Genomic DNA, 12488 nt, shown 5'->3' with positions numbered 1-12488 from the left:
CCCACTTCTGTGTGCACAGCTGGGTCGCGGGAATCTCACATGGACAAGTCTGGGCTAGAGTTCCTCTCTGGGAATATATCCTGAGAGGCTCTTGCTCGTCCTGTAGTAGCATTTCCAGCTCTCTGAAGAGTGCCGTCAGAGACAGCATGAGCCACCAAGGATCCAATGGCCAGATAGTTAATGGGATGGCAAGGCTCACTTGAGGCCTCGTTGGCAGTGTCCTCTCTAAGCATTGTGTTTGACATCTGGCAGTCAGAGAATGGGTGCTTGGATGGATGGATGGATGGATGGATGGATGGATGGATAAGTAGAGAAAAGGATTAAGAAGAAGACAATGATAGATTAGCGGATAAATGGGTGCATGGGTGGAGAGAAGATTGGAAGGAATGGATGAATACCTTGGGAGGCGGAGAGAGGTGAACTGTGGATGTGTGAGTTGATAGTTGGAGAGATTAACAGGGGATTAGGTATATGACTGAATGGACAGGTACATAGATAAAGGCATTAGTAAGTGAGCGTGTGGGGGCTGAGTGGATAGCTAGCTAGGTGCACGGAAGGGCGGATGAGTGGGTGCAAGAATGGTTGCGTGATGGATTCCCTCACCTTTCTCACCAACTCCTCAGTGGCCTTTTGCAATTTCCAAGTCTTCTTTATCCCTCAAAGGGAGAAATTTTGCCTCCAGTGTTGATATTTGAGCTTTACCTGGACTCTGTAAGGAGCTCCCAGAGACAAAGCTTATCAACAGCAACAATGTTGTGAGCATGTGATCTCCAGGGTGTGTGACCCTTTGAAAGTGACTGCCTGGGGTTGACAGTTTGGTTCGTGAGTAACAGTGTGTCCCATTGACTAGGGACACACGTGGCTGGGACTGAGATGTCGTATATTCAGTCCTTCTCATGACCAAAATGACATGGTGTCTGCCAGTGAACCTGAAGATGGCAGGAGAAACCTCTTTAGAAACCTCCGAGCAGTTCTGTGCCGTCAGGGCAGTCCCTCGGCTGCCAGAGGTTCTTATGGTGCTTAATCATGTCCCATCTGTTGTCAGTCTGCTCCTCTGCCCAGCACCCAGAGTTCTGGGCCAGGGCCCTGCCCTCCTTTCCAGATGCTGCCGGGTGAGGCCTTTCTTCACCCGTGGCTGATTTACCCATACTTCAGTGAGGTGGCAGCCTCCCTAGGGTTCTGCCATGCTGGCCCTGGGTGTCCACCCTCACCTCCTGCTGCGATGATCTTCAAGCACCTGGGTGGCTGCCATTCTGTGTGGACTGGCACCACCGTCCTGAGACCAGAGTTGCTCAAGGAAGCCTGGGGGGGTTCTTCCTGACCAAGAGCTGTGTATCCCATGCCCTGAGACACTGCTGAGTGATGAGCCTTAACGTCTCCTGAGGGCCATGCAGGAGCCAGGTACTGGTACTCTCTGTCTCGGTGCATCTCACCCTGAAGGCCACATAAGGCACCATCCTTGAGGCATGGAATCAGTTGCCTCCTCTCCTAGGCTGGTGCTTCAGAAGTGGCCAGGCTGCTTATCTGTTCCCCACCAAGTTCCTGACTCCTCCAGCTGCTTCTCCGTGATCTCTTTGGCCTGGGCTTCCTGAGCCCAGTCAGTCCTGATCATCACAGACCCTGGAGTGCTGGGAGCAGAGCAGGACCAGAAACCTCCTCCCACTCTCCCTCTGGGCTTCCCATGTCCACTCATGGGCTTTCTGACCTGCACTTCTCTAGGGCCTTTGGGCTGAGATCACTTCCAATCCCCTTTTCCTGCCCCTTGGATTTTTGTGGAAGGACAAGTGCTTCTGAACTCATCAGGCTTCTCTGTTGGGGACAGTACCATTGCTCAGCCACCCTGGGGCAGGTCCAGCCAGGCATCTTGATGGCGCCACTTCCCATCTCTGCTGACCTGACCCTGCACGGTGTCCTTGGTGGGGCAATTCAGGGTGGGGAGGAGGCACTGCTGGGCAAGATTGACCCTGGGGAAGTCAGACGTGCCCGGGGTCTCCCATCACCCCTTCTGGCTCCTGGCCTGGTTCTGCTGTTTGTGTCAGCCTCACAGCCAGACCCTTCGGTTCACACTCCAGCCCAGGATTTCTGTTGGAGGCTTGGCTGGTACACACTTATTAGCACCCAACAGCAGGGAATCTCTTTTACAGATGGGGAAACTGAGGCTTAAAATTAGGACTCCGTTGACCAGTAGGTGAGAAAGCTGGGGTCAGAACCCAGGATCCTGGGGCCAGAGTAAGAACTCTGGGGTCTGCATGCAGTATCTTCTTTTACTAGGTGCATGCCAGGATCAAGCGGATGCTGCTGGCTGCCTCCACCCTGCTCCATCCTCCCTCTTCTTTAAAGGGACTGTGCCCAAAGTGGCTGGCCCCATGTGCTCAAGCCGCTACCTTCCTCCAGTTGGTACACTAAGGCAAGAGAACTGGGCAGCCCCCGAGGGAAGACAGGCTTGTGATTCTGAGCTGGCTGCCCTGGGATGTGCTGAGCCAGGGCAGACTTCTGAGCTTTAAACTCTGCTCTTCTATACTTTGAGCATGTGCCTTTGGCAGAAACTGAGGCTCTGGGTGCAGATGCTACCCTGTTCTGGCTCAGTCTCAGCATTTCGGGCAGGTGTCAGTGACCAATTCCTATCCATGGGGCAGGCGTTACCCCTAGTATCCCAGAGCCTATTGTCTTAGTTTGGGCTTTTACCGCCCCCTGGTGGCGTAGTAAGGGGCCACTGCTGCAGGAAGAAGGGGGTATTTGATTGGCTGTGGGTATAGTGGGGCCAGAGCCAGTCGAAGTTGTTCTCCACCCCCCCCCCCCGCACACACACGTACACACACACACATCATACATATACTATAAGTACCATGTGATGAGGCGGTAACTGTCATCTGCAGCTGAGGGCTGTGAGTAAATGAGAATCAGTCATGCTGAGCGGCAACACTGGGCTGGGGCCTTGGTCTCACTGGGGCTCACCAACTGGTTGTGCTGGACCCTGGAATCCATCCAGTGATGAACAAACAAGCCATGGCCTGGGTCTAGCGTAATCAGAGGAAGACACACTATGTCTGTGGCCTGCTACCTGCAGGAACCACTGAGGAGAAGATCTTACAGCATCAGAGCTGCAAGGCGGCCTCTGCCCACCGCTGATGGTTCTGATTGTACCTCACCCCTGGCCTAGTGGAGCCATAGCTCTGATAAGTGGGGACTTGGGATGCGGTACTCTGGGCCGCCTGGGATGCCGCCTCTGTCGCCATCACCTACATCTTCCACCAGCCGATCTGGGTGTAGCTGTTAGAAGAAGGAGATGAGAAAGCAGCTCCCTGCCCTGTAAGGCCCCTGCTGAATTTTGTTCTCTGGGAGGAAACCCATCAAGAATTGCATGATGTTTGCCCAAAATTTAGTTTGTAGAAAAACACTTCTGGTGAAAAAAAAAAAAAAAAGAAAAGGAATAAAGGTATGAAAGGGGAGAAAAAAGAAATGATCAGAATGAAAAGCTGGGTCTCTGCATCTGGTGTTTCTGTTCCAGACCTGTGCTCTGTTCCCTGCAGCACTAGGGCCCACAAACAATGAGCAGCCGAAGATCAGCTGCCTTCAGCCTTCCCCGCTCCCTGTGCTCATGGTCTGAAGTGCCTCTGGGTCTACCAGAGATTTTAATAGCCCCTCAGTGGGAAAAGAAAGGTTCTCTGCATGTTGGGGGCTCTCCTGGTCCTGGAGAGAAAGAGCACAGAGGTGGAGGGTGGACTACCTGGGGCCCAGAAGCCGGGTTCTCACGAACCTTCCTGAGTGCCTTGGGCTGGGGGCACTGGGTATGGCGCCTTTGTGATGCTTCAGGTGTGTATGAGGTGTGTGAGTCTCTGCTGCTGGGGGGCATTTAGTGCCCACTTTTGCTTCTTTGCATTGAAAGATGGTTCTTGTCTTCTCTCCTCTCTGGTCTACCACTCCTGTTGGGGGTTAAGTCCGCCCAGTCAAGCCCATCCAACTCCAGCTCCAGCTCCGACTCCAGTTCGGATTCGGATTTTGAGCCATCTCAGAACCACAGTCAAGGTGCGTGATGGAAAGGGACAGGGTGGAACAGACAGCCTCTCTCTGCATGGCTCATTGCTTTGCGAGCAGCCACCGTGAGGGCCACCCCCACCTCGCAACCCCCTGCCTGGCCCTTGGGATCCCGAATTTGTTACTGAATCAGAGGGATGCATAAATAACTTCCCCAAGTGAGTAACTTCCATGGGGACTCATGCTGTGTGAACACCCCAAGCTGCTGCTGCTGCTGCCGCCGCCACTGCCCCACCACTGCCCCGTATTCGCTGAACTTACCCTGGGTATGGCCGCTTCCCCAGAGTGGGCCCCCAGGACCCACATCTGCAGGTTTGTGGGAGCTCAGAGGGCCTGTATTTAAAAGTGAAACAGAAACAGGTCACCTGACCACCATCCAGGGTGGGAAGTGCATGTCTTTGGTGTCCATCCTCTGGATTCTCAGGTCTGTCCCTATGAAGGAAATTTTGAGCCCGCGCATCCCACCTCCTACCAGGGTGGCTGTTGCATACTTGACTGGCACTCAGGCCCAAACCATCCGTAGTCTGCGTTTCTGTCTTCTCCCCGAAGGCCACCTACGGGCCTTTGGGGGAACAGGCATGAAGCCCACTAGGCCGGCCTGGCATACCCCAGAGCAGAGCAGGCCTGCCTCGGGTGCAGGGTGTGGTCCTGGGGCTCCCAGTCGGTAGGACCCAGGCATGAGAGGGCAGCACAGGGGCCACCAGCCCAGCAGACTCCCAACACCTTTCCTCACGCCAGAGGCATTTCTTCTATGGATTGGACCAGCGTCTCCTCCCCCCTCTGCCTGAAATCCTTTCTCAGGGGTTGGGGAGAGCTGGGGGAGGGGAAGGGAATGCAGGGAGGGGGTCTGGCAAGGAATTCAGAAGCCCAGTCAATCACCGAGAGGCCTGGGGGCTGGGTATGAAGCCCACACTCTCCAAGTGTTCTTATCTATGGAGAAGGGAGGGGGAACCTGCTAAAGCGGCATCATGTGACCAAGGTAATTGAGGGCTTTGTGTCCCTCTGTTGCCTTGGTAACAGGAATATAAACCAAGATGCCGTCTGTAGGGGACTGCAACTGTGTGCCTCTGGAGAAAGGGGAAGACTGGGCCGGGAGCAGCCGAAAGGGGCTGCGAGGGGCTGGGCAGGCCTGAGTAGGGGCGCAGGCTGTGGGAAGGCTGCGTGGCTCTGGCTCTGGCTGCTCTTCTGGGCCAGGGCTGGCTCGTCCTGCTCCAGGCAGGAACTTGGATCTCAGCTTCTCCTTCGGCTTTGGCAATGGAGGGGTCCTGCAGTCCTGCCTCAGGCCAGGGGCCGGAGGCCTGTGAGCAGAGCCAGGAAGGTAGGGAGGGACAGGGGAAGCCAGAGGGTTTCTTAGGAAGGGGGTGGCCCCTGGGGCATTCGTCAGAGATGGACAGCAGGCCCCACCATGCTCGAGGGACCTCCTAGGTGGGTTTGTGTTGGGTGCGGTTTGGGGTTATCGTTATCAGGAGGCTCCATGTGACCCTGAGATGGAGGACACCCCTTAAGGTGCAGGAAGAGTCCTGACCACACTCCCTTTTCTCTCTCCTTCCCACCCTCCTCAGGACCCCTGCGCTCCATGGTGGAGGACCTGCAGTCCGAGGAATCTGATGAGGATGACTCTTCGTCAGGCGAGGAGGCCTCCGGCAAGACAAATGCAGGGAGGGATTCCAGGTGCCCACTGGTGGGGAGTGAGTGGCATGGGGGTGACCAGGGTCTCCCTGGCTCTGTGGGGACTCTGGGAGGCAGAACCAGGAGGAACTCTCCCCTGGGTGGGGCAAAGGAAACCGTGAGCCTACAGATGCCCTGTGGCTGGATGCTGAGGGGGAGTCCTAGGGGCCCCAAGTCCTCTCCTGAGGAGAGGAACTGTGAAACTGAGGGGACACTAGGACTTCCCCTCACAAAGGGCCTGGGGTGGCATTTCTGCTGCTGTCACTGGAAGGTGTGGGCTGCCTGGCAGGGATGGGCAGGTATTCAGGGAGGGAAGTACAGCACCATCCCAGAAGGGGGTGGCCAGGTGATCCAAATGTGTGGGACAGGTGATTCCTCTGCCCTCATACCATGGGACTGCTGCTTCCCCACCCCCAGTCCTTTCTTACTTGGGTAAGAGCATGGGATGAGGACAGACCAGAAATTATCCTAGGACCTGCAGACACCCCAGTATGGAGAGCAGCTGTGGCCTCCCACCAACATGGAGAAGGTGGCTTCTGGCCTTGCCCCAGAGCATGGCGAGCCATGGTACCTCCTCTGGACACCCCAGAGCCTCAGTGCTAGTGTACCTCAGGGATGGCTGAGGGCTCCTGCCAGAGCCAGTGTCAGGGTTTGACCCCAGACCCAAGGTCATTGGTGCTTTTAGAATGAGAAGTATGGGCAGGGTCCAGGTCCAGCCCCTCCCCACCCTCCCATGAGTCCAAGCTTCCAGGCCCCAGTGGCTCCTTTTTAAGACGGGTTGGGTCAGTGTGTCTGCAGCCAGCCAGGCACAGGGAGGCCTGTGGGTGCTGGTAGATGCTCCATGTTAGTTTTGCTGATGGAAACCACCTTCCCAAGGCCTCTGGCTGAGAGAGTACTCAGTGGTTTTGCACACATGCCAGCATTCCAGGTGAGGACAGTGGAACTTAGTAGACAAGAAGGGGGACCTCATGTCTCCTGGGACAGGGTTAAGTGACTCCTGCCTTGTTTGGTGCAGGCGACATCCAGTGTGACTTCTTCTGGATTTTAGGAGCAGGGGTATGATGCTTTTGTGATGAGAAGGGCTGATGGACATGTCCTGTTCTCTGGGGCCTCCCCCTTGGGGCCTAGCACACAAGAGTACTAGGGCAGATGTAGAAGGTGGGTGAAGCTTCCTAGGTGTCGTCATACATTCATTATCAGAGCAGAGGACACACGGACTGTGACGAAGGAGCTGCGGCCAGAGGAGGCCCAGAGTGTCTGATGGCTCCCAGTTGTCCCCAGCTAGGAGGGGACTTCCAGGGGCTTCCAGGGCAACGAGGCCACGCCAGGTCCTTGTGCTGACGTGCAGGCGTTGCCTGGGCAACACAGAGCCGAGTGCCTGCCTTTTCCTCTGAGTGTCTGTAGCTGGGGAGTCAGGAGAGAGCCGAGCTCTCGGCCTTAGAGCGGGAAGAGAGGTTTACCTCATGGATGGACTGCCTGGCCATGGGGGAGAGGAGGTGAGCAGGAGGGCCATTGTCTGTGCCACCCGGTCCTCCCAGGGCACTGCTGTGTGGAGGCCTGTTGGCGGCAGGAGGAGGAAGGGGACAGGAGGAGTTTACTGTGTCTGAAGTGTGTTATGAAGAAACAGTTGCTGGGGCTCCCTCTTACTGGAGGGACTGGGGTTCCCAAATAGACCGCCCAAGGGGCCGGGGATGACACGGGGGGAGCAGTGGGGCAGGCAGGGCCATTTCCAGTCAGGTTGGGTTTGGGTGGACTGGAGAGGAACTTGCTTCCTCTACTTGCTCTCCTCCCTCCTGGCTGGAGAGAGCCTGGAAAAACTAAAAGGAATCACTGCCTGTTACCCAGACTGAGGCTGAGAGAAATAGGACCGTGCTTCATAGGAGGTTTTCAGTTTCCAGTTTGCTGGGACTTTGAACATTGAGGAGTCAGTGCTTCCTCCTGTGACAATAGTGAACATTTGTCACTGTGAGCTGGCCCGGCCCTTCCTGAAGCACTTGTATGGGTGAGGAGACTGAGGCAGAGACGGAGGGCTAGCCTGGCCCTTATCCTTACCCCACGAGCTGCCACCAGCACCCCATGCAGGGCCCACCAGATAGGGATGGGGCTCCCAAGGTCACCCATGGAAGAAAGCCCGTGACCAGATCCACATGCGCCTGGCTTGGGTGGAAACTGCTGCTTGGGCTCTTGAGTGGGTGAATTCCTCAGGGCCAGAACCAAGTTCTAGGCGCACAGCCCATAAACGCCAGGCTGGCTTGCAGTGGCATCACGTCCTGGTCCTCTGACCCTGAGGGCTCACGTGAGCCCTGCCTGGATCCCCAGGGACTCTTGGGTTTGAGCTGCTGCTCTTTGGGTTCTTTGCCCTTTGAAGGTGGCTCAGACTCATCTTTTTGTTTTGTTTTAAGTCATCGGTAGCCTCCCAGAGCCAAGTGAGGTTGGTCTCCCACGGTCTGGGGCCGCACTTGGCAGCCACAGCCCAGAATGTGGGTTGCACGCCTGACCCACAGGGAGGGGGCCGAGCCTTGTCGGGGTCTGTCCCGACTGGTGTTTAGTGATGGGGCTGCCCTCAGGCGCCCGCCCGGCCCTGGAGCAGCTGGCGGAGGCCTACAGGTGCCTTATCCCACGATCAGGTTGAGCTTCAGTGACAGCGAGAGTGATAACAGCGCCGACTCCTGCCTGCCCGGCCGCGAGCCCCCTCCCCCGCAGAAGCCCCCTCCGCCCAGCAGCAAGGTAAGCGCGGGGCTCCTGCCCAGAAGGGGTTCTTCTGGTGGTCAGCTCTCAGCCCCGACTCGACATCCTGAGCTTGGCCTGCCCGTGGGTTAGCCCGTTGCCAGTCCTGGGCCTGGGGTTTCCTGAGTAGAGTCTGCAGCTGACAGTGGTGAGTGAAGAGGGAGGCTAGGTTCACCCCTAGGCCCCAGAGGTTTGTGTCCTCCCCGGGATGAACTGTCCTTGGAGCTGCACCAGAGAAACGGGCATGGGTGGACTGGGCGCACAGGCAGACTGGGCGCATGGGCCCAGGCGGGAGCTCAGAACATACCTGGGTTTCCCTGCAGGCATCAGGCCGGAGGAGCCCGGAGTCCTGCAGCAAGCCTGAGAAGATCCTCAAGAAGGGCACCTACGACAAGGTGGTGGGCACAGGCAGGGCAGGTGGTGGGCACAGGCAGGGCAGGTGGTGGGGGGGAGCCCCACACTCTCCAGAGCCCCCAGAACTGGATGGGCTCCTCGGAGGGGGCTGCCGTGACCCAGGCAAGCCGTGTTGAGGGGCTAGTCCTGGAAGCATCTGTCACCCTCTGTCCTGGGCCTGGAGGGAGATGGACTGGCAGTGACAAGAAGCTCAGCTGCCCCCTGAATGCCCGTCTGCACCCCCAGGCCTACACGGACGAGCTGGTGGAGCTGCACCGGAGGTTGATGGCCCTGCGGGAGCGCAACGTGCTGCAACAGGTACTGAGCCCCGCACTGTGTGCGCCTCGCCTGGGTCCCCAGGGTGGGAGGTGCCCATGAGGACTCTCTTGCTGCAACTCCGGGGAGTCTCTTCCTCCTTTCTTGGGGACCCCATGTGGGGACAGGGGCCGTCCCAGCCTGCCTCCTGTGCCCTGATGCCATCCTGCCACTGCCTTCCAGATTGTGAACCTGATCGAGGAGACCGGCCACTTCAATGTAACTAACACCACCTTCGACTTCGACCTCTTCTCCCTGGATGAGACCACCGTGCGCAAGCTGCAGAGCTACCTGGAGGCGGTGGCCACATGACCCTGGGCCGGGTGCCGGACCCCTGTTGCCGGGGTCCCGGGAGGCCATGTTCAGGCCCCGCCCTCCTTCCTCTCTCGACTCGCCCACCCGCAGCACTGCCTTAGTGACCGCCCTGTCCTTGGCCCACACGGCCAGCTGCACTTTTCCTCGTTGGCTCCCGACCCACCCTCCCCACCACCTCATTGTCGGGAGCCGTGGGCTAAGGGGGGCCAAGCCAGCGCTGCTGTTCTCTGCCACTCAGGTGCCATCACCTGGCCCCCCTTGGAAGGTGGCTTATGTGTTGAAGGCAGCGCCTGGTGGTGAGGGCCTTCTTGCCTGGCCTTGGACATCCCCCCAGCCCCTCACCCTGCTCCCTAGCCGGGCGTGTGGCACAGGCTCACTGCCCAGTCTTTCTGAGCAGCCAGGCTCCACCTCCAGCCTCTTCAAACGGTTCAGAACACAGCCTCTGCACCCCAGGACCTCAGAGGGCTCCAGCTGTGTGTTTGCAGCCAGCTGCGCCAGGCCTGGCCTTGACTTGTCCTTGTGGAAGCAGGACCTGTCCCCTCTGTCGGCGCCCACTGTGCCGGGGCTCCATGCTGTATAGTTCTCTCTATATTATATATATATGTATGCACTGTAGGTACCAGGGAGGTTTCTGGGTGTGCGTTTCCGTGGCAGCAATGCACGTTGGGGGGTGGGGGGGTCAGTAAGGTGGGACTTTTAGGTTAAGATGTCTCCACTGGTCTTGTTAGGCTGGAGGCCCAGCTGGCACTCGGCAGGCTCGGGGACGAATTCTCCCTCTGTGGTTCCAAGGATGCCTCGTTGTCCTCCAGGGGCTGGGACGGCACAGCTTCAGGCCAGTGAACACTACGGTGGGCGGCAGGTCCCCAGGCGCACTCGGGCACTGGGTCAGGTAGTGGCTGTCTCTGGAGCAGGCGTCCCAGGCTCCCGAGGGGCCCGGCCTTGACCTGTGCCCGCGCAGCCCCGGGACTCATCATCCTCCACCTTCCACAGGATCCTCTTCCCTCCCTTTCGTTGATTGAGTCTTCGAACTTTGAAAAAATGAGCTTTTGCCAAATAAGACGGGATAATTTGTGGAGTTTTTCGGGGCGCTCAGAGCCAACCCTTTGTGCCTGGGCCCCGGCCAGCAGCAGGCCTGACTCGGTTGGGTGACCGGACCCTCCCAGGCACTCTGTCTGGTTTTGGCCTGGCTCTCCCACCCTTGGTTCACAGGTTCAGAGCCCAGAGACTTAACTCCTCGCACGCCTGAGATGCTCCACGGCCACGCCGCCGCCTCTTCCTCCCGCCTGCCTGCCCTCTGGGGCCAGAATGCCCATATGGAGTGAGCCCACCTTGGGTGGGTTCCTGGGAACTGGGGGTCTGTGTGCTCAGCCCCTGTTCCCCAAACCTTGACTCAAGGCTCTCCAGTCCCCCCTCGCCCCCATCTTTTGCCCTGAAGGAGATGCGGGAAACAGGACTGGGAGCCCTGAGGTGGACTGACTTCTCCAGATGTCAGACGACGTCCTCGTCCCCCGAGGTGATGAGCTCCAATGTGGAGCTCCACGTCTCTTTCCTCGCGGTTCCTGACGCGCGCGTCCCTGCTGCGATGCCGTCCGTGGCAGACCCTGAACACTCCCTGGGGAGCCCCCTCTCCAAGACTTCCCAAGCACCAGCCTTCCTGTGAGATCCCCAGGACCCTCGGGAAGGCCTGAGAACTTTCAGAGGAAACTGCTGTGACTCCTCAACCATCTGCGTTGATTCTCTCCTGACCCCACTTCCTTGAGGTTACTAGGAAGCGGGCAGGCCTATGTGGCAGGCTTGTGCTGTCACTGTCCCCCTTCCCCAGGCAGGCCAACAATACTCCAAAGTGGGGCTCCCTTCTTCTCTGGAAACTCTCTGAGACATTGGACAGAAGGAACTGACCTGGCGCGGGCACAGAGGCCACCAAGGGGTCTCAGGCAGAGCCTCAGCCTAAGGGCGCTGGTTTTTCTGCTTCACGAGGATCTCCTGGGAAGGGCCACAGGTCCTCCTGAGCTCCATGCAGCCGCGTGGACAGCCCTCTGGATCAAGGATCCCCTGGAGGCAGCTGCAGCAAGGCCAGGCTACCCAACCTGTTGTCAGTGGCAGCTGCCTTCTCACCATTCGGGCTGTTTCCAGGGCCTTCAGAAACACCGACCCCTTTCTCAGTTACCTCCTCTGGCCAGAAGGCCCCAGCACTGTCCTCTGGAGCTGCTCTGGGCCCAGTGTCGGCCCCTGACCACCTCATCAATATGCCAGGTAGCTGGGCCCCCCACTGCAGCGTTTGCAGCTGCTCCCCCACCTCACGCCCGCTGCCCGGCAGCTGGGCCAGTGAGGGCTCTGGGGACACTTCCATAGGAAGGGACCGGCACTTTGTGATTGCCGTGTGTTTAGTGTTAAGCCCCCTGCCCCCAGTGCAGATCCCTGTGTTTTGCTATCTCCTGAACAAAATGTAAACCAACATCCGAAAGCAAAGGTATTGAATACCTTTTTTACCCATAAGGGTTTTTACAAAGAATGTGTCTCACTAGGAACTAGGACACTCACTGGCCCGAGACCAACTCCTGGATAAAAGGAATAAGGAGAATCGTGTTTGTAATAAGTTACAGGATTGTTTTTGTCCTGGATTTTAAACTTTTTGTTAAATTGTGAAATTATGGAGGAGTTTTATAGAAAAAAGTGAAATAAAGTCAGACGGGAAAGGAGACCTGTGTGTTTGGCTTCATGTGCCCGCTTGCGTCCTTGTGTTCTGGGGTGGGTGGGTGGGTGCGGGCGCAGAGAGCTGTGGGGATCTTGTCCCCTCTTGTCCCGGTGCTTCCAGATCCGTGACTGGGAACAAGGCTGGAGTGCAGCGAAAGCGGGCACAGGGAAGGTGAGCGAGCTTGGCATCCTAGAGGAACAGAGATGGTGCTGCTAGAAATCTGAGACAGGCAAGATGGTGGGGGATTGTCTTAGGTTCCACTCTGGATGGCACATTCTTTCCGTGGAAGCAGGTGGCAAGGTGTGGGTTGAAAAGCAACCCTATTGTCACAAGATGGTTG

The 12488-nt window shown here is 57.6% G+C and overlaps 1 protein-coding gene across 3 annotated transcripts in view; it reads left to right on the top strand.

Moving 5' to 3' along the window:
* MLLT1 (MLLT1 super elongation complex subunit) overlaps positions 1-12149 on the top strand; it is a 69851-nt gene extending 57702 nt beyond the window's left edge. For all 3 annotated transcript variants that reach the window (XM_037505195.2, XM_037505197.2, XM_037505196.2), the window contains 6 exons: positions 3939-4026; positions 5598-5706; positions 8331-8430; positions 8754-8825; positions 9070-9141; positions 9322-12149. In XM_037505195.2, coding sequence (XP_037361092.1) covers positions 3939-4026; positions 5598-5706; positions 8331-8430; positions 8754-8825; positions 9070-9141; positions 9322-9450 — 570 coding nt within the window. In that variant the 3' untranslated portion in view covers positions 9451-12149. The remainder of the gene's footprint in view (positions 1-3938; positions 4027-5597; positions 5707-8330; positions 8431-8753; positions 8826-9069; positions 9142-9321) is intronic.
* The last annotated feature ends 339 nt before the right edge of the window (positions 12150-12488 follow it).

Source organism: Talpa occidentalis, unplaced genomic scaffold (genome assembly GCF_014898055.3).
Source record: "Talpa occidentalis isolate TD23 unplaced genomic scaffold, MPIMG_talOcc4v2.1 talOcc4.12, whole genome shotgun sequence".
Classification (NCBI taxonomy): domain Eukaryota; kingdom Metazoa; phylum Chordata; class Mammalia; order Eulipotyphla; family Talpidae; genus Talpa; species Talpa occidentalis.
This window is presented reverse-complemented; position numbering and strand designations above follow the sequence as displayed.